This window comes from Grus americana, chromosome 1 (genome assembly GCF_028858705.1).
Source record: "Grus americana isolate bGruAme1 chromosome 1, bGruAme1.mat, whole genome shotgun sequence".
NCBI classification, from domain to species: Eukaryota; Metazoa; Chordata; class Aves; order Gruiformes; family Gruidae; genus Grus; species Grus americana.
Window position 1 is genome coordinate 132,106,959 of NC_072852.1, and position 22,417 is coordinate 132,129,375.

The 22,417-nt window shown below is 41.0% G+C and overlaps 1 protein-coding gene across 1 annotated transcript in view; it reads right to left on the bottom strand.

Moving 5' to 3' along the window:
• The window catches only part of PHEX (phosphate regulating endopeptidase X-linked), a 110,220-nt gene that overhangs the window by 84,877 nt on the left and 2,926 nt on the right, over positions 1-22,417 (bottom strand). Inside the window, exons 2-5 of the mRNA XM_054804785.1 lie at positions 20,619-20,687; positions 18,211-18,372; positions 2,249-2,335; positions 970-1,196 (exon numbers count right to left, since the gene is read on the bottom strand). Coding sequence (XP_054660760.1) covers positions 970-1,196; positions 2,249-2,335; positions 18,211-18,372; positions 20,619-20,687 — 545 coding nt within the window. The remainder of the gene's footprint in view (positions 1-969; positions 1,197-2,248; positions 2,336-18,210; positions 18,373-20,618; positions 20,688-22,417) is intronic.

Consider the following 22,417-nt stretch of genomic DNA (forward strand, 5'->3'; position numbering starts at 1 on the left):
AATGTTGAGAGGAGTCCTCCCCCTGAGGACAAAGAAGCGGCAGAGACAATGTGTGCTGAACTGACGGCAACCCCCATTCCCTGCCCCCTTGTGCCGCTGAGGGGGGAGGAGGTTGAAGCCGGGAGTGAAGTTGAGCCCGAGAAGATGGGAGGGGTGGGGGAGGTGTTTTAAGACTTGATTGTATTTTCTCATTGCTCTACTCTGTTTTGCCTAGTAATAACTTAGATGAATCTCCTCTCTGCATTCAGTCTGTTTTGCTCGTGACAGCAATTAGTGAGTGATCTCTCCCTGTCCTTACCTCGACCCAAGCCTTTTGTTAGACTTCTCCTTCCCGTCCCGCTGGGGGAGGGGTGAGTGAGCTGCCGCGTGGCACCCAGCTACCGGCTGGGCCTAAACCACGACAAATGCCGTGCACTGTTAACAAATTGGTAATGCCTTGGTCCAAAAGCAATAGCTTTTCAGTAAAAAAGTAAATTCTGTATTTCAGGTTTGGGATACATCTGTGTTGTAAGGTGCTGTATAAGCACAAGATAATGTGTTTCCATCTCAAGAAAAATAGCTCAAGTTCAAAATATGTGCTACTGATGCACCATTCTTCATCTTCACAACAAAAACCATTCTTCATGCTACTGATGAGTCATAAGCAGCACCCAGGACACCCCCAGGACTGGCTATCTGCCTCTCTCATTTTTACGCACATAGACCTTGGACATTGGTCCACTGAGAACATATTTTACCTTTTTTTGCCACTTGAAAGGAGAAAATATCCTGTACAGAAATATTTTTCAATAGCATGTGGTTCCTAGTGGCTTCTACACTCCCCTAAGTTGGCACCTATCTACATCTGTAAGTCAGTAGATAATAGCAACAATAATCAGGTGAAAACATTTGGCACGTAAACATGTTTTTTAAAAAAATGAGACCACAAAATACCATGCAAAGTGACCTATTAGATATGCTATATTTTACCTTCAGGATATACCGATTGGAGATTTTGTCATCAGCAGCCACATATAAACGGATGAAGACAGAGTTACTGTATTGACCACGAAGAGTTGCCAAGGCTTGGACTAAGCTAAACCTCCTTTCTGACCACAGTCCTTCAGGTCCAATGTTGGATTCCAGCACAGGCCAGCGGAAAGGTGAATGCCTCAGTATACTTAACAGGGGTTTCACGTCAGCTTTTTCAATTTTATCTGAAATGTCAAAGTGTGACAACAATTACATTCCAGACAATTCAAATCCAGCAGCAGCCACACGAGACAAAAAGATTTATCGGCGTTGATTGATTTCTAGGCAAGACAAAACACAATAGCTGAAACCCAAAACCTCTGCTCTGCCTCTGAGCACAGAAGTGCGGGAGTCCAACCCAGTTTATCTGAATCAAGAATAAGAGAGCCAAATAAGTTCCTTTCAAAAAAGGCAAAGAGCTGGAATTAAGTCAATTAAAAAAAAACATTCCTTGCTCAGGAACTAGCATAGAAACTTCACCGGTTCAGAGGGGGTTATTGTACATTATTAAAGCTACAGGGCGCAGCATCCCGGCACCGAGACTGGGGGGGGCAGGCTGTTTCAATTGCTGAGAGTCTCAGGCCATGCTGGAAGAAATCCACTCAGGAAATGAAATCTGAAAGAGTCAGAAGGACAAAGAGCACTTTGAAGGACAAGGTCCACTGCCTCCCAACTCATCTTTCACCCATGCAGCTACATAAAGGTAGTGATGTGTCCCAACCTAGTGTACATCACCTCACAGCAACATTTACAAGCTGAGGAAAAGCATTCCACAAACGTGGCTATAGGGCTCCCCATCCAAACTTGTTTGACGTCCAGGTAACTTGAAGCTAAAGACTCCATGGCTGTCTATACCCAGCCCTGTGGAAGTGTTTTGATTAAATGTATGTAGAGAAAGGTAGAAGGTGCTGAGCAACAGGCTCTTGAAAGTATCAGTAGGAAAATTTCATCAGAGGGCTCCTCTGATTTACCAGGCACTACCTCTGCATCCCTGGGGCAGAGTTTTGGCATCCTTTTGCACAGATAAATATCCCTTCAGAGTTCCCCGACAAGCAGGGGTCTCTGTAAAACTGACTTGTGCCTTGGTGTACCTCACCAAGCCAACTTCAGAAACCAGCAGAAGACACTCTGCATTCAGTTGAATCCAAATCAGCAAAACCTGTGCATCTGCACAGGGCTTCCCAGAGCTCAGCAAAGAGGTAGCACGTATGTGTCCATCTCAGATCAGGCCACTTACTCTCGTTCATGCAGGATGCGTAAAGGATCTTGGCCTTCTGTACAGCTTCACTGTCTCGTCTTTTGCTGATGGGTTTCTCGAGCAATGCTGGAAAAAGAAATTACCTTTTTTTTCAATATGTTCAAAAACTTAGGAACTGTCTGTTTGCCTGCCTCAGCATTTGCTTTAACCATAGCATTTATTTAATTAAGGATGAGGTTCCACGTGTATTTTCTTAAGCAGTAACACAGACATAAGAGGTATTTGCACTTTTTCCACCCCCAAGAGAGGATTATTTATTTATTTATTAAGAGGATTGTTTTAAAGCCACTTGATAGATATTGCTTATTGCTCGTCCTCACAGACAGCCAACCTCAGCAAACTGAGGGGACAGGGAATCATGGGGCAAGGGTGGGACCAGTGCACAGGGTAGGACGTAAGGAATTCTTGGCAGCTCAGCTTCTGGTGCCGGTACGTTGTGAAATTGTGCTCTAACGGAGAAGGTAATGGGATCCCAGGAGCAAGACTGCTGGTGTTCACTTTTGCCAGCTCTGCTGCTGCTAAAAGCAAACAGCAGAGAACTGCCCTGTTGTCTGTCAAACACACACAACCTCAGTCTTTTAAATGACACAGAAGGCCAAGCGTCCGACTACTATTTGAAAACTACATAACTCCCTCATACTACAGGTGTCAACATACTTCGTGCCTAAAAGCCAAACTAGCTTTTCTAAGCTGTCGTCTCTCTGCATTCCTTGCATTCCTCACATTATGTCATGGAAGTGAAATAGCATGAAAAGCGCATCTGAATCTCAGCAGTCTGCTCTCAGCTGTTTCAAGCCATTTTATCCAAGTTATAAATCAGCCATGATGCAGTTGCGGATACACATGCTATGGCTAAATGCAGAGGCAGCTTAGCTTCACTGAAATCTATAAGCTCTGGTGCAGCACAGCATGAGCACTTCCATGGCCAGGAGAAGCAGGGCAGTGCTGGAGCACAGCACGGAAACAGGGCTAGCAAACCCTGTCAAACCTCATCTGGTTTTGTAAGACCCAGACAGGTCCTGCCCAGCATTAACCTTATTGTTACTGGGACCACTGGGGAGAGTGGCTTTGCTGGAACCATCCCAAGTCCCTCCTGTTGTACACTCAGTAGAGCTAAGAAGCCTTGAAAAATTCAAGAGTACCTTCTCTATGCTCCCCAGTGCTCTGGGTTTCAGGAGGGTTTATGAGCAAAGGCACGGTGCAGATCGGCCCTGCGTGATGCTGTGCCTGAGCTAAGAAGCACGCCCCACACAAAAGAGGGAGCAAAGTGCAACGCAGGAGTCCCTGTGGCCCTATGCCGAAGTCAGCAGAGGGCCACTGGGACTTCATAACACCAGCCGTGGCAAAACCAAACTGCTTCCAGCCAGAGTTTAATCAGGCATCACTACAACGTTATTCTTCTCTGCCAGTACTGGCCGGGGTGATGCCGCGCACCCTCCCGCAAACAGGCATCAGCTGCTCGCTCTCCAGCCCCTGCCCGTTCCAGCAGCTCACCAGAGTCCTCTCTCCCGTGTCGCCTCTCACAGGAGGCAAAGTCCAGCTGGGTGGTACCGCCAGATTCTGCAGCTGAGAACGGTCTGGGTTTGCACTGCTCCACTCAGTATTAGGAACTCACTGTTGGAGGTAGGACTTAAAGACATTTATTTCCCAAGATTTCCCTAGCACCTTGAAGAACCTGCCATGCTGGACCTTTCAGATATTCCCCGTCTGTGCTCATGTGAGCGCTCAGGGGACCATATTGCTGACATCAAAGTGTTTATTAGTCAAAGAATATCCTAGTGATGAAAAAATGCCACTTGTTCTCTCCCTCCATTCACTTTTCTCCTTAAAAAAACCCCAAACCTTGTTTGCTTGGATCTTTGATAAATGTAATGAGATAATTCCCTTTTAGTTATGGATAAGCTTTTCCCTAAAAATGCTGCTGGACAGGATTCCCAATAGCTTTGGTTTCATAATCCTCAAATTGTTAATATTTCTCAGCTTGTTAAATGCCATATAATATCAATCATTGACATGCATCTGCAATGTGCACAGTTCTTAGCAGAATAATCAGGACTGTTCATGTTTTAAGAACAGCATTTAAAAAGAAACTATAAATGGAAGCTACATAAAACTAAGGATGAAAAAATACACTCTTATTAAAGCCATTGCAATAACTTCTGTTCCTTGCCAGTGAGCTGCACAGCCATGAAATTTTGAAGCTAATAAAATTCAATGGCTAAAGCCCAACTAAAGCTCAGGAGAGATACAGAGGATGAGATCTAGTAAAATAAAATCAACTGTAGGAATGCACCTGCATAAAATCCTGTTAAACTTGGACCTGGTGTTTTCCCATCAAACCATCTCATTATGCAACAGAATGAAGCTGTAACACTCCCTGCACTTTTGCAAAGAATGAGGTGGGGTAGATGCTGCCACTTTGCTCAGAATTAATTTATGAAAAAAATTCTTGATTCTGATGACATAAAATCCAGTGATTAAACATGAAAGCCTTAAAGAGATTGTTGAATCCTGTGGACACTCAAATAGAGGATGTGATCCATCAGCACTCTTTAGGCTATAGATGTTCCTCAGCCTTAGCCTCAAGCTTCCAGAAAGATTTAGAAGCTCAAACCCTGAGCACTGGTCAGATCCACTTGATTTCTACATTAGCTAATATAAAATCCAAAAACAAGGTTTAGAAATTCTATTATTTAATTTACAAATATATGAGGATTTTACGGATCCTTGAATATTTAAATTCTTCTTCAAGAAGAGCAAGAAAAAGCAAGAAGCAATGCATACGAATCACGAATATTGGTAATCAATTAGTCTATCTACAGGTTGCTGTATCCATAGGAAAAAAAAAATAATCACTCCTGTGATTGAAATCAATGGAGAGACATCAAGCTACCTTTAATTTAGCAGTGCCAGGTACCGCGAGTAGCCTGGCCATAGCAGCAGGCTGCGACAGCCCCTCTCCTGCACTGAGCGTGGGTCGCGGCACTCCGAGCTCCGCAGCGCAGCGCTTTGAAGGGCTGCAGGTCTCTGCTCCCCGAGGATCTCTGCAAGTTGAACAGACCTGCCTCAGGGCTCTCCTGCTCTCACCAGCACACAGAGGCACTCTGAATAGTGCTCCAGATCTTGACATGCAATGTGGCATTTCAGGCTCTCGTCTACGCTGAGGAAAATGCCACCTGGTGACCCACAGAGAGCAAATCCAGTCCCACTGCCAAAATTCAACTCTTAACTACAGCTGGCTGGGAGGATTGTCTTTCCAACTTGAAAAATTTTAATGGCTTCAGATGTTTTCTGTTTGGACACCAGAACGAAAGCAAAACTTATGAGGTCCTCCAAGAGAAAGACCAGATCAGTTAATGTTCAGCCTGACGAGATACCCACAGACCTGCTGTTGAGTTTCCTGCTCTGCCTTTCCAAATGCCTGCTCTCACACCTCACCAGGGGATTGTGTGTATTCATGCAAATCCACTGAGAAGTTCGGTCTAATAGGTTTTTCTAAAGTTCAGTGGCTGGAATTAAAAACTGTGACCAAGCCAAGGAGATCGGGGTTACCAGCATTTTGACTAAAGCAGCTCACTCAGCACTAGGAAGGACATTGAGTTTGTTGTTCTTCCAGTTTTCTTAATTATTTTTTTTTTAACTGCAAGTTTTCTTGTTTCAAAATGAAAAGCTCTAACTCCCTGAAGTAATCTTCCATTTTAGGGCTCCAAATACTAACTGAATTCAACTTGAGTCTATAGACAGTTTCAACAGACCAAAACAATATCTCCTTCACCAGGTTCACTGGTTGTGAAAGAAATTTTATCTAACTTTGATCAGCATCTTTTAGCTTCATCTTTAAATAAGAATTTTTAGGAACAAATGGCTTTGACCAGACTAGGAAACACACAGCACTCCAACAATATTAAAAAGACTCCCTTGAAATAACAGTTCATTTGTTAGCTCCCAGTTAAATGTTCCAGTGCTAGAGATGGAACAGCAGTCTAGCTGAAGAGATTAAGCTGATTTACAACCCTCTGAAAGAGCACAGGATTATTATTAGCAGTAACCACAATTTAAGAACTTATTGCCGCTACTGACTTATAACACTAGTCTGCTGCAATTGCAAATCGGAATATCATAGCCAAAGATCACCAGGACAAGCAAAGTGAACCAGCATAGCTAAGCCACCTTGAATATAAAGGCTGCGATCCAGCCAAATATAAAGTAGACATTTCAATGGCTGTTCTAGCAAAAAAGCTCTTCTTTAGTCACATCTTTTACCTCCTTTACTTTCGAATTAAGTCCAATCCCTTCAGGATAAAAGGGGTCTTGGCCTGTGCTACTGATCTTGGCACCTCATTGTGCATGTTTCCGTACACACAGGATGCCCGGATGCAAGATTTATGTTTCTTTTTACATAAAACTTAGTTATGGCAAGTGTCAAAACCTATTGGTAATCCTGCTCCGCAGTGCTGAAATAACATAACTCATCTCATTAAGCCACTACATTAAGTCAGAAACTGGCTAAAGGTATTCATGATATCCCAGACCTTCTAAGGTTGGGAATTGCTTCATCATTTGTTTTCTTCTACCGAGGGGCTGAGGGCAGGGAGGTTCTCATTGCAAATCAAAGTTCTCGTACTTCGGGCAGCCCAGGTCCGGCGGGTTTGCATTATTGCTCTCCCTGGCTCTTGTACAAAACACAAAGACTCGGCATGGCCAACAAAAAAAAACCAAAACCACACTCCATAGCTGGGAACGATCCTCAGTTGTCTGAATTGAAGATGCTCAGAGAGACAGCCAAGGAAAAAAAGCCGCAGCGGGGGGGTGGGGAGCTGGGTTGGGAAGGGAAGGAAGGAAGTTTATACTGAGTTGCCTGCGGACAGCTCTTTTCCAGGGCAAGAGGGCTAAAAAAGGCCAGCTTCCTGTGGTGCACTACCCTACAGTAAATAGCAATCATCTGCTGTTAAAAGTGAGAGCAAGGCACTTTACAAAGTAATCTTTGCTAGTGTGTGTGTATGTTTATTCAACTGCATACTATTCTGAAGCTGCTAAGGATAGTCTTGTGGCTAAATGTTACCTTTAATCTTAGTTTCCATTTCTAGCCCTTGTTGATTTTCCAGCCTACTGTCTTACACAGCTTCACTTTGGTTTTCAACCACTGTATTTTATTTATGGCACTGAGAAATCCTGTACCTTTCCCTCTTCTGACTTGGAGTGCATGAAGAAAAGGGATTGTGCAGTCAGATTTGCAAGGAAAAGAAACATGCATACCATTTATTCAGATTAGGAATATTCATTTAATTAATCAGTGTCCTGATTTACAGATCATATATATTCTGTATGCTAGCAGACAGTTTTCTACATATACAGTTGAGTTGCATTCCTGAGACACTATGTGATTCGCTAAGCTTATTTCTTATTCTAGAGAGAAAAAGGTAAGTTTTTTCTGCAATTTCCAACCCTAGATACAGAGAATACATTGTGCTAATAAAGATAGTAGCATTTTTTTCCATTCATTTTTGTCCTTATCCTTTTACAAACATTTGCAGTATGTGGAAAATGCAAACTGAAGTGTTTGGACAGTGATATCTGATGGTGATCTGAAATATATTATAATGCTTTGTATCAACAACAACTGCATGTGCAATTATCCCAGTGGGAATATGCTCGGACTTGAAACAAACAAATAAAAAAAGCTATACAAGAACCCCAAGGGGACATCCCGTTTCCTGGAAAGTTGTAACCGTGGAGGAGTGAAAAGCTAGAGGCAGACAAGTAATTCAGTGTGAACTCCCAGGGCAATGCTAGAGCAAACAGCGGTCTTGGACTGCAAAAACAGAGAAGTATCAAAGCGGGGAGATGATCTTCTTGTTGTACACAGGATGGTGAGACAGACTGGAACACTACCTGCCCTTCAGCTGTCCATATTTTAAAAACAATGTAGGACAGCTGGACAGGGTGCAGAAAAACATCACAACCATTTGGGTTTTTCTTTGGGGGGAGTGGCTTGAGAAATAGAAGAAGGCAGGGGGAAAGGCCATGCAGTGAGGGAGCATGATTTGTCTCACAAGAGATCGTGGAAGGGTGATGGAATCACAGTATGAAGCTGCTTCACCATTAGAAAATGCTTGGTGCCAAAGAGGTCTTTAGTCTATTGAAAAAAGGCACAAAGAAAGCCAATGGTTGGAAGATGAAGACAAATTCAGCAGTGACAGTGATTAACCACTGGAGCCAAGCAACCACAGGAGAGAGTGGTTTCAAGACTTGATGCTTTTTTGGAAGATAAACTTTAGCTCAATGTGAATTATGTTTCATCCCAGTGCAAGCTATCGAGCTGCATTACATGGGTAATGTAATTGTCTGTGATACAAGAAAGGTCACAGGAGATAATCTAATGGTTACTGCCGGCATTGCACTCTATACATTTAGGATAAAGATCTCAAAGCACTCGTAGACATGTGGGACCAAGGAGATACAGCCATTATCCTTTGTTGCAGATAAAGAAAGTGAGCCACAGAGGATTAATTCCTCCTTATCTAACTCATGTCAGAGTCCTACTGATTGGAACAGTGCTCCTTTTTGAGCATAAAGCTTGCTGAACTTGATCCAAACACTCAAAGAGCTTGATCCTTTGGAGATGGTGAATGTCCCTCAGTCCCTTTAACATCAGTGACAGTGGGATTTGCTCAGCATTGACCAGATGATGCTCGGTGCTACAACTGAAAGCAATTTGTAATGCACTGTTTTCAGGAGCAGAATCAGAAAGCAGCCCAAGGTCTTCTCAGAAACCCGTGCCTACTCATTCACTGCACCAAAGGCAGAAGATGCTCTCTCGTCAGCTATGTCCACCGTAAGGCTCTATCAAAGCCACACACAACAGCATGCTCTCCCTTTGGTTTGGGTAGCAGTAGCTAGCAACCAGATATTTGCTCCATATTGCATGTTTATGGGCTTCAGTTTCTCAGACCAAATGCAGGAACTGTGCTTGTGGAAAGGGAGTTTCTTTGCAAATACCTGATGACAGAGAAGGTGGATTTCTCTTTCAATTCCTGAGCAATAAAGACTCTGTTCTTCACCCTCCCCTCTATGCTGCTCTACAGCTGTAGGGGTCAGGTTTCTAAGCTGATGAGAAGAATAATTTAAAAAGCTGTTCATCCACCTCTAGCTAGCAGTCACAAGCTTTGTTTCCTTCCCAGGTTAGCATTACTACGTGCTACCTCTGAAGAAGCAAAACCCAAGCTGTCTTTTGGAAATTTGCAGGAATTTGTCTGACACAGCAGCAGGATGTTTTAAGGATGTCCTATGAGGAATTTCAGTTTAAAAGTAGAGAAATACCTACTTTGAGGCAATCAAACCAAACACACATCACTTGTGTGCAGAATGTCAGTCCCTGAAATCCCTGAACCATAAGGTAATTATCATTAATCTAGTCCTCAATAAGAATGTCTAACCCTTAAATCCCATATTTTCTTCACACTAAAGAGCTATGGCAAAAGACTTCCTGAAAAGCAACCGTAACCCCTAAAGCGCAAGCAGCCAACTGCCCTTGTGCCACTACGGGTGCCTAAGGACTCCGGCTGCGGCACGAAGGCACTGCCCTTTCTTCAAACTCCCAGTGCGCTGGATTTAAGAAGTCAAGCTCAGTACAGTTCACAGAGCAACGATTTGGCCGGGATGCCAAAGGGCACAGAAAAAAACCCCTTCAGAACCACGCTGCTGTTACGGAAATCACAGCTAGAAAAATGTACAGTCTTAATTACAGTAATGTGAGCTTACATGTTCCAGGAGTGATTATTTCAGAATGGTTTGGAGTCAGCTGACATTCATTTAGAGTATCTGGTTTCCAATTCTTTTTTTTTCAGAGCCAGAAGTTAAGCGAAGGAGAGCTGGCAGTGGTAAGTTTTATGGATGAAGGCCTACGAGGGGCACAATGTTCTACCTCAAAATAAAAGTACTGGCCACAGCTTCTAAAATTATACACATGACTTGTGATCACTTGAACAATGGTAACTTCCCTGTCTTGCTATGTGAAAATATGAGTTTAATAGACTACAGCACAGTCCAGGTTATGATATCAAAGAAGAATATATGAGAGAGAGATATATATTTATTCTCATCAGTTTGGAAACCTGACCCCTATAGCTGGAGAGGGGTATAGAGGGGAAGGTGAAGAAAAATATATATATGTGTGTGTGTGTATGTTCTAAAAGGAAGTGACAGACTTAACTGACATATTTCAAAGCTGTACATATTTCTTGGGAACAAGGCAAGTATATTCAAGCCAAGATTATTCTTAGAGTTAAATCTGTTCTCTCAGAGCACGCTCCCGAAAATAGCATGGACATCTCCTGCTGTAGGACGCAACGTTTAATGTTTCAGTACCACTTTATCCCTCTTAGCAGGTTTATTAGCACAGGTCAAACTCCCACACTAATGCACCTGCCCAGCTTCTGTTTCAGAGCTGGTTTGCTTCCGGAAGCCTCGGGAGAAGAGCAGAGCAAGTTCTCACCTGCCTGGAAAACACCAGAGACAAACCTCAGTGGAGGGCACAGGAACCTGCTAACATCTCTCTTCTGACACCACTGTAACCCAACTTCAAATACATTATTTCAAGGCCTGATTAAATTCCTTTATGCCTTTAAAACACAAGTTCTTCTGAGAATTTCTCCTGCCGTGCAACTTCAGTGTACAGTACAACCCATTTCCTCTATTAACAACTGATAGCAATGTTTGGTTTTTGAGGCTTCCCTAAAATATGAACTAACCTAAATTTACTTATTTTTATAAACTACCAGTTCTACTAATTGTTTTTCAGTGCTTCTTCCTAGTTCAGGTGTCTGGTGCACAGTCTGGCGTGTGCACTCTGGAGTCCTTATCCCCACCAGACTTTGTACAAGAAGTGAGCTGCAAATGATTAGTTTTTAAATAAAAGTTTGTTTCCAGGATTCCAAAATAAGAACATACACTGTTTAAAGATGTAATTTTCACTCCCTCACAACTAAAAAGACAAACAATAAAAAATTCTCACCACTGTAGTTAATTTTTTTTTTAAAAAAAACAGCACTTTACTGACATTAAGGCTCTTCTTCCTTTTTTTTTTTCTTAGTGGCTGTAAACATTGCTCAGTTTCAGAGGACCAGAAGGGAAGCAGTCAGAGCCTAATGCACCACAAAAGTTATTTAAATGCATTTTAAAAACTCCTATTTTGAATTTCTAATGCATTATGGTCCTGATTTCTCTACTGTTTGCTAAATATATATAAAAACAAACTAGCATGAAAGGCTTGCAAAAAAAAAATCTTTCTCCATATGCTTAAAACTATCCTTACCTAAATAAAGCTTTTCCCTTTGAGTCTAAAATAAAATAGCACGTCAATATACTTTCCTGGTGCTTATAATGTAGCTTTTAAATTTTACCAAAGCATATATTATTTCCACTCTCATGTATTTTGTGTTCTGTCCTTAGTCAGCCTTCTACTACTTCCTTACCTTTTTTTATCTCAGTTCCCCATTGTAGATAATCAAGTCACCAGAATCATCTTACTGGAGTACATAAGGACTCGAAATAATCACTCCAAGCAACTTTCATAAAGGCAAACTCCTTGTTCACACAGGAATGTGAAATAAAGCAGACTGCTAGACACAACTCAGATTGTCCTACTACCTGCCATATTGTATATTCCCACTGCTTTGGAAGGCAGAAGCATCCAGAATGCCAATGAATGGGGCTATTGGTCCCCTTTGGAAGGCTTTGTGTTGGCTAACACAGCCTCAGATATGCCTTAAATATAATAGTTTCCATATTTTCAAAATATTAATTCTTTTTTTTCTTTTTTTTTTAATAAAAACTACCAGTGTATTCTGCAGCTCCAGGAGCTCATTCTTCAGAACAGTCCTTGTGGAGCTGATGCCTCAACCTAGGCCTGCCTTGTTTTGATAAGCTGCGTCTCCCCCACCTCTTGTTTTATTTTGTGGGTTTGGGGGCAGAGGGTTGGTTGTTTGTTTTGCTGGGTTTTTCACAAGGCATTTAATGATGATCAACACACCATTAATCAATTCAGGCAAACATGTTTCATATTTGATACAATTAATGTCTATCAGCCTATTTCTTGATGGCAGTGTCCATCTCAACATGGTTAGTCTAGTGACTCTTGAAAATAACCAGCCCATCATTATTAATTCTTCTGACATTCTGATAGAACATTTAATCATTATGAATTAATTTTGCATTAATGAGGATGTAATTAATATGCATGTCCACAGGAATTCACAAAGATTTAGTAATTAATTCATATAGGTTCTAATTCCCAAGGAACATAAATCAAGTAAATCAAACAAATGTTCCCAAATACCAATTTCAAGAAAGGATGCTGTATTTACACAAATAAACCCAACTAATATACTGACATTTTAGGGTTCCCTCTCACTCCTTGAGAAGAAATTCCCCAATCCTTTTCTTGAATATCCATTTTGGCAGTACAGAAGTTCTCGTGGAAATGGCATTCAAACAGCTGTGCTTACATAAATGCTTCCTCATGCTGCTCAGTGCCCTAATAGACAGCACATTTCCTAAATGACAATGCTGTTTGTTTCTCGTTTCAGCATTTTGTAAACTCTCTGAGTTTGTATATGAAAAGAAAAGCGCATCATGTGAGTTCCTCCAAAAGTTAACTAACATAATGGTACGCAAACTGTAACAAAACCAAAAACCATCTCATGGGCATGTGAGACCCTCTGTTCATCAACCTAATTTCAATAATAAATCTTCATCTTTTGAGCAATATTTGCCTCTTCCCTACCCTGCCCATCTCGCCTCCCAGTACTATGCTGTAGGGGATAACACATGTCATTATAATGTTAGGCACAAGAGCTTAAACTGCGTGTAAATCAGAAGATTGCAAGATCCCCAATTGTTACAACATAGGTGGAGCTATAGCAGCATTAAGCTTTACTTCATTATATTAATTCTTGCAACATGTACTTGCGTAATTTTTTTCTTAGTCAGAAAATAGGAAGTGAGATGCCATCGACTGCTGTGCCTTCCAAGGAATGAATCCTCTTTCTGCAAAATTGCCAGTCCGAAGTACAGTCATATAGTAATTTTTAAATTCATTATCTGCAGATACAAACACATCATCCTTCTGCAGGCAACAGCCGAAAGAGAGGTTCACTGTAAATCCGGGGGGAATGCTGCGCCGCACATGGAACGTCAGCGTGCCGTACGCCCCGCTCCCGTGCCGGTGCAGGGCTCACAGAGGGGTGCCGCTCCCGTCGCCCGACCAGGGAGCTGCTGTGGGAATCCTGTGGCTCAGTGACTCTGCTGCCTTAAAACCTCATTTAGGAACCAAAATTATCTCCTTTCTGTACTCATGGTTTCCCAAAATCACCCATTACAAATACAACTTTCATTCTGAACAGCCACAAAGCCTGGAAAAAGTCCTGGCTTCTCCACCTTTGACTCAGGTACTTCATTTTACCAAAAAGCTATTAACTTGTTGCCCAGAGAGATTTACCTGACTTGTGCCATTCATGTTTTTTCTTACATTTAGATGAATAATCCATTATAGGAAAGACCTGGACCACTGAAAAAAAGAAGTCTGCACCACTGAAAAGATGTCCATTTGTAGTAGAAAAACCCAAGCAAAGCAGCGTGAAGCACTGCTGCTGTTTGCTGCTATCCTGTTATCCGGGAGCAGCTATCCAACAAGAAGATATTGGAGGCAATAACATAAATACCCTTTTTATTTTCTAAAAAAACGCATTGCAGATTATCTTGGGAAAAGTTGCCTACACTGCCAATTTATTTTGTTTGCTGTCTGTCTCGTGTTCTTTAAAAACCCACACACCATATCCTCCTAAAAGGCTTCCATTTCTTTCTCTTTACCACATTGGAAATTCCTCACTTTAAATTGATTGGCATTCAGAAAATAGCCACACTAGAAAGCTTAGCACAGCAAATTAGTCTGAAGTAGGTGTCTCACTGGGCCAGGATCAGTACGGAGACTTAATCTGTAAACTGGTTTCCACAGACATAAATTAAATTTAAAAGGCCTGGAAGACTTATTCACAAATGATTCATGTAATTTAAATCAGCTCCTTTGCAGTGCTGAGATTTAGAAATGTTTGCATAGTTTTGGGGTTGTTTTTTTTTAATTTATTGCTTCCTGCATGGCCACTTGAAGAAAAAAAAAAAAAAAACAAACAATCATTGTTCTGCAGACTTCAGAGAAAGGAAAAGAAACTGCTTGGTTCATAATCAACCTTCACCACAGGTAATAGGCACTGATTTACTTCCCTCAGACTTCCAGTTCTGAATTATTCACAAAAAGCCACTTGCATTTCAATGTTAAGACAATAGTGTTTCTAAACTCTTAATTAAGTTCACCAATCAAAACGGAAAAATTCAGCAGGAACACAAACTGTTTTGCAGGAAATTTTAGGGTGGGAAACATTTATTAACTCACAGAGACATTGCAATCTTGACCTGACATAAGACTGAAACAGTTGCAGCTTGAGGTAGCTTTTGTTCATGCAACAGGGGCCACAATCAAACCTTTTTTTCCATTTTGAAGGATTCCAGGAGCTTCCTCAACCTTAACCACTGAGAGGCACTTTCTAACGTGCCTGCAGTGTATCCACAAATGAAAGGCTGGCTTCAAGTCAGGGACAGTCTGGTCCAGCCAGGAATGGTTAACTGGAAGCACAAGTACCTTGGTCCTCCCCAGGGCAGTTCTATAAGGAACCAAGAAATCTTAACCTAAATATTAGATGTCCATTACCTGGATCTGGGTCATAACAAAACCCACAAGTCTCCGCTTTTGACAAATCTTTGGCTCTCTACAACTGTCTTCCACAATGCGTGGAAACCTGCTGTTGCTGATGTCCAAGACCTACCACTGCTTTCACCAGGCTAGGATTTTATCCATTTCGTATAGCCAACAGATCAAAGCGAGTTATACATGTGGTTTGTGCATTCCTTTGAGAGCAGAAAAAGAAATCCAAGTGACCCTCCATCAAAGGATGGAAAAGAAATTAAAGGGGAAATGATGATATAATTTTAGTTTGAATCCATCCTAAGACAGCTGGAGAAAGCCATGGGAGCAGTATATATTCCATTATAAACCCAAATCTTACAAAAAATAGGATGTAACTATCACATTAAGTTTTGCAAATCTAGAAGAATCCTGAAATAAATGTTTCTTCTTGTCCTGTTCCTTCGATAAACCAGAGACATACAGGCAAAAAAATCTACCACCCAGTAGTTCTCAGCTATTTTCCATTGACCCATCGCCATTCCTCTCTTTGGAATTCCCCGTTAAAGCACCAAACACCTTCACCAATACGGAAAATGTTCTACCCTTTCTTGAAGCAGACACCTGCAAAGTCATATGCTATTGTGTGTCTGCAACCTCAAAAGAAAAAGCTTTGCTCTCAAACCCAGTAATACTTAATGCAGGGTTCAGTACATTATACAGCTACACCTACCACTTTCTGGTAAGGCAAAAGTAATTCTTACGCTTGCTACCCATTATCACCTGGAAGATCTTCTTCCATAGCAGTTGCCCCTGCACAAAAAATGAAGCTTCCAGAAGACTGATGATACCCTTGTGTAACCAAGGCCGTACACGGGTCTTTGCACAAATACCCAAACGCCCTTTCTGCCTAAGGCTCAGGAACATTCAGGGACCAGAAAACAGATTAGAAGTTCAAATAATTTATTAAGTAACATAATTTTTTAATATATTACCTGAATAAATACTTCCATCTATATCACACCATCAAAGAATATCAAATATGAAAAATGTGGCTTTCTGGTCAAGCCATATTATCACTTTAAGATGAATAGTTTTCTTTAATATGATAAATATTTCAGAACATAGAACTTGCATAATAATCATCTCTTTAAAGAATGGGACTTTTTTAAACTACTAAGTGTCAAACAGGGACATTTACCATGAAATACAAAGTTCCACTAAGCGTTCTTTAGGAAGGAGAAATTAAATTGGCTTCCAAGGTCTGCTCAGCCGTATATATGTGTTTCTCTATGCAGTAGTTCTTCATCTTGCTAAAACTTTTGTTAGCAAGGTTGTGGTCATCCACAAATGGGTAATTCAGTGTCAAGCTAATATACTGAAGTAACTCAAGTTAAAACACAAACATACATAGAGGCTGAAGTTATACCTTGTTATTACAGTTACCAACATTGACATTCAACAATACTTTTTTTCCTTTTCCTTTTTTAATTAACAAGAATATATTTTGGAAAGTTTATTAAGTAAAAAAGAAGACGACAAATGTTATATTAAATCAACTCTTCTACACATTTCATATCTTTGTCCCTGTACCATGTCAAGGAACAGTTTAAGCCTTCTATTAAAGTAGTTATCAAGCACTTCATTACACCCCTTTTTTGATATGGGGTTTCCATTAAGCAAATACTTCTCACTTAGATGTTTCTTTCTTTGTCTTGTATTTTCCTAGCTATGGATTAGCAACTTCTAAAGGGACTGCAGTAAGAAAACCATATAAAAGTGTGGCTTAGCATGATGTCCTTGATTAGGCTCTGTAAAAGGAGGAAATTGAGGATAAGAGTCACAGCTTGCTACTCTATATTCAATTAGGACTGGCTTCTTTGTGGCTGTGGTTCATGCAAGATGTGCAGTTATCTAATACAGCCCGATTCTGGCAGCAGAACAATTAGAATGCATAGCGTAACTTAAAACAGGCTCTGGCAATAATTTTCTCCTTTGGTTGTGACATCTTTAGCAGACTTAAAACAGCAGTCATCAGATCGTATCCTACGCTGAAATTCCAAATTCATATTCTGAAACTGAATGCAGCTTTTAAAATACATAATGATGTGAAAATTGAATACAATATGACTGAAGAAAAGCAAGTACAGAAGGGCTTTGATGCCTACATGTGCACATATGTACAAAAACTAAGAGAAAAAGATATGCTATATTTAAACACAACATCCTAAAACTAACCTCTGTCCTGTGGTGAGCTCAAATCAGGCTCTTATGTCAACTAATAGGTCAATAACATGCTTAAGGTGTGCAATGCTCAAGCACACCACCACCACCAATAAATCTTGTACATCTTCCTTCTTTTGCATGACTCACTTCTAGCGAAGATTCTTAGAATCTGGCAGAGTTTTCCTACCTAACAATAAACATCACCCTTTCTCCCCACTTGGTCTGCACAGCTTCCTGATGAGGTGGCCTTGCTGCAGAGTATAGGGCAAAGTCAAGTCACACACAGATTAAAATACCTCTCTTCCCACACGTTTCCACCCCGGGGCTATTTTTTCCTCCAGACACACATTCTTAAGCAGCCTTCTGTTTCACTGATGATAGCTCAGGTACTTCAATGTCAGCCTGAACGGTAACGTGAAGGAAACACAACACCCAAACAACCTCCGTCTCCAGAAGTCTGTAAATTGCCTCCTGCCAAGAGCTAGGTAAGTATACTGGAAAATATCACTCTGGTTTTGCCTTATTATATTATTTTCCTGCTATTGGCCACTGTTAGAGACAAAGTGCTGTCCTAGACCGATCTTTGTCTTGATCTGGGTCATTCTTAAACCTGCGTGCTGTGCTCCCGCACTCTGGTCAACTTGTCTACTGCAAGTGGGAAAGAGTTCAAATCCCCTTGACTTTTCCTTTGGTATAAGGAGTATCCATCCTTTCGTCTCTCCACTCTTAACTGGTAGAGTTTCCAGCAGCTGTATTCTTCCTCCCAAATTCTTCTTCTGTTATAATTCACTATGTCCCAATGTTATTTTCAATAAAAAAAACAACAAAAATATATACTTAAGAGAGAACATCAAGTTGGGCTGCTGGATATTATCCAATGATCAGAAAGAAGTGTGGAGTCTTTTTTCATTTCCAAACCAGCCAATTAACAAGCTGCAGTGACAAGCCAACCAAACGCTTTCAGAAATGAGATACTTACCCTTTAGTTTGAGGTCCACATTGTGTCGCAGCCAAGGATAAACACCATAGTTTGACATGTCTTCAGGAATAGGGTGATTAGATATCCAGCCATCACATGCAAATCGATAAAAGTTCTCACACGGATCTACGGATTGATTTATCTTGCTTAGGATGCTAGCAGCTGTAAAAAAGACACCGCACAGGTTTTGTGGAACACTTCCTCCTAAACAGAGAAATTCACAAGGCCACAGTCCAGAAACGACGATTAACATTTATCAGTCCGTACAACATGATGCTGTCCTCACTTGCAAGCTAAGCTTTGCTGTTCTAGGACTGATGTGTGTCTTGATCTCTGCCATTTTTTAAAGAGCAGCAAGAATACCACTCAGCTTCTCTAGCATCTAACTGTGCCTACATGAGAAGCTAAAAAAAGGACAAAATATCTGCAATGAATGTTCTTGGGTGCTGTACGGCAATGACCACTGAACTTAACACTACAGGAACGTGAACCGCTGCAGCCAGACACCTGGAGACAGGCTCTCCATTGTTGCCACGATAGAAATAATTGCCTGAGGAATTTAGTAGCAATGCATATCAAGCAGATTGTAATTAGCATTCTAGAAATTATGCACTGTTTACCTTTAGTTGAATAGCTGCACAAAAAAACAAATCAAGTTCTGATCTACCATTCATTGAAAAAGATTATTGTAATATTTTCAGCTCCATTTTGTGCCTGCATCCCCACCAGTTGCTATTGCAGGTGACACTGGTAAGAGAGAGATTAGTCTAATAAGCCAGAGATTTAATAGCTTTTGAGTATCTAATCGTAAAATGGTTTGAGTTGGAAAGGACCTTTAAAGGTCATCTAGTCCAACCCCCCTGCAGTGCGCAGGAACATCCTCAACCAGACCGGGTTGCTCAGAGCCCCGTCCAACCTGGTGTTGGATGTTTCCAGGGATGGGATATCTACAACCTCTCTGGGCAACCTGTTCCAGTGTTTCATGCATTATAGTGATTGTGGCAAAAATTCACATACTGGGTCAAGTAACACGGAGTATGTGGATACTGGACATTTTTTGGCTAAATGACCACACATTTTGAGGCTTATCCAAATAACTGATTAAAAATTCCATCAGGAAATCTGATAACTTTTACAGACTTTATGGTACTATTTCTAGCATCCAGCAACTCTTCTTCATCCACTTAGAGTAACTCTTCCTATGATATTTTTACGTCTCAGCTGTAATTCTCTCTCTCACATTAGAAACTCTCAAACTGACTACATTGAAGACATTTTAGTCCATGGCAATTTTCTGTCACTCCTGAAAAGCTGTTCAGCAAGGCAAGGCTTAGGTGTCGAGACACTACATAGTCACTACACAGAGTACTCTGAGCTAAAAGAGTCGGGTCATGTAGGTGTCCAAGTCTACCTTGGTGCAAAATCCCAGCCTCTGCTGAGCTTATCAAAAAATCCATGTTATTTCGTGTGCACACAAGAATAAGAAAGCCAATTCAAATTCAAACTTCTTAAGTTACTTTTTTTTGTTCTGAAGCTCAAGATGAAGCCCCCACACTTTTTTTTTTTTTTTTTTTTAGGGATTTTGGGGGCAGTGGTGTTTTGATTGGTGATCCCACCTTACTTAGATATTTGCACTCATTCAAGAATCAGCTCTGGAGGGTGGAGCCCAGGGCAGCCAACAGTGCTGTCAGCGCAGTGCAGAGCAGAAGCAGAGTGGCAAGAAATGTCCTGGTGATATTGAGATTCGCAAATTTTTCAATTTTGCTCTCATTACACTCAGTGATAAAACTCTCATTGATTTAGTGAGAGTAAAACTGTCAAAACTGACCAGTGCAAAACAGGGGTGTCTCAGGTCCTACAAAGCCTGGTCCCTTTAGCTTGCATTTAATACCAATAAATGTCCCAGCCTTATAAGGGTTACCACATATATCTCTGCGTGGGGAAAAGAGCCTGCCAATGTGGAAGTAGTTGTGGATTTTGAGTCGTAGTCACCACATTACAATTGTGCAAGTCTGTCCAAGATCTGGCCCTAAAGCATCTCTGTGCTTCACAATTGACTTGCTAGTTTTCTGACTACTGGGAAGGAAAAAACAAAATACACTTGAAGGTCAAGTCACCCAACATTTTGTTTCCTATTAAAAAAAATAAACAAACTCTACGGGAAACTTTGAGTTAACCTGGGTAGAATAAATTTAAAACAATTTAAAATGTGAATTTTAATTGTAGAAAATAAACAGATCTGCAGCAACTTAAACAGTGACTTTTTAAAAAGTTTGAGGTGGTTTTTTCCCCTTCATTACTAACGAAACTTTCTGAGTAAAATGTATGATGGAAAAAATTTAAACAGCATAAATATCCCATTAACATACTATAATCATGATATAAGAGAGGATAAAACTGTTGCTTACCAGCTTCAATGCATTCTGAGGTCAAACAGTACCGTTGCTTTGGATGAAACTTTATAAGACCTTGGCTAACTGCAAAATGGAAAATCATAATGCGATCATTTGTAATGAATTTTGACCATTGCAGCCAAATGTCGTGTACTTGATCATTCAAATGTCAGTGCAAGCTCTGGCCCTAATGCATCGCTGACTACATTAATTTAAAACAGCTAGAAAGTATATTAAGTGAATACTGCAGCTCGTAACAAATAATCTTCCCCTCCTGTGCCTGCTTCCTCCTTCCTCAGCCTTCGCTCGTAGGCAGCGCGGAGCAAGGGCCATCTCCCACCGTACGCTTGCACAGTGCCTGGAGCAACAACGCTTCAGCCTTACTCATGGACGGCGAGCGCCACCGTGATACAAACAATCAATCACAGTTGCTATCATCCTCCAGACACACACCTTCCACATGCAACATGGAGCTATCTAGCCACCTTCCGCGAGGATTTCACAGCTCCTCCCGAGCTGCGGGGCTCAGGCTGCCCTGCTGCACCTCCTCCTGCGGCAGCACTGCGCTGCCCAGCCACGCCGGCACGACAGGACACTTTTAGGGTCCCCTTAATCCAGCCTGGAATACACCAGATAGCAGTGGGCACGGGGATAGCTGTGGTTTATAAGACACAGCACGGTTTCTGTCTGAATCGGCTCCCAAAAGTATTGTAATTGTATTAGCTTCCAAAAAAACTTGCTGACAAGAACCATGAAATTGTCAGATAATTTTGCTCATCTTTTAAAAACGTGTATTACAGCTGCCACTGAAATTTAAGCATAGGAATTGCTGATTTCAGACACTGCTGTCAGGCAGCAAATATGCAGATAATTGATACTTGGGATGAAGATGGGAGAGTCCCAAGGGGCAGATGAAATAAGACTCGATAGATGTGCTCAGCAGACATAAAGAAACGTTTCATTATATCCATTATCTTAATAACTCAGTCCATGGCAAAAATAAAAAAATAAAAACCAAACAAAACCCCCAACAATGCAATATATTAAGGTATCGTATTTTTACCAGCGCTGATAGTTACAAAGCAATTTCTCCTGTAGTTCTATATTGTTCAAAAAGGACAGGGAAAAGTGTCTACTTCAGCACAGGAAATATAAAAAACCTAAAGCTAGAATACAATATAAAGCTGTTCAATCTCTTCCAACCTCGTATGCCTCGTGACAATTGTTGACAGAAATGGCTGGATTTCAATCAAAATTTCCTAGAAACTGAGGATGTAAAACTATTTCTGGACAACTTTACCAAAGCTTGCATTGACTCAGTGAAACACCACCTCAACCACCTTTGTAAATTAGCCAAAAAATACACCAGATTTTGAGGCATGTAAAGATTGTAATTGGAATATTGAAGAACAGTAGAAAACAGGGAAATCCAGGTCTCTAGAATATGATTTTGAGCCATGTGAATTACAAGTAATGGATAATGGGCCTATTCATTTTTGCAAGTGTTGCACTCCTCGTTCGTGGAGATTCACCTTTTCCTGCTTTAAAGTTTGCCTTTTAAAACCTGTCCAGGTCTTGAAAGTTTGCTAGATTTTTTTTTTTTTCTTAATGAAGCAGAGAAAGGAGGGAAAATCCCAGACACTATTTAATTCTTTTGCACTTGATGGAAAATGAGGGAGAACTACAAAGAATAAACAGTAAAGAATCCAAGGTAGCTCTTGTGGTTTTGATACTTATAAACAAAAGCAAAATGCTATTTCAACTGGTTTTGTTCCATTTGCAACTTCATCATTAGAGCAAATTAAAAAAAATTT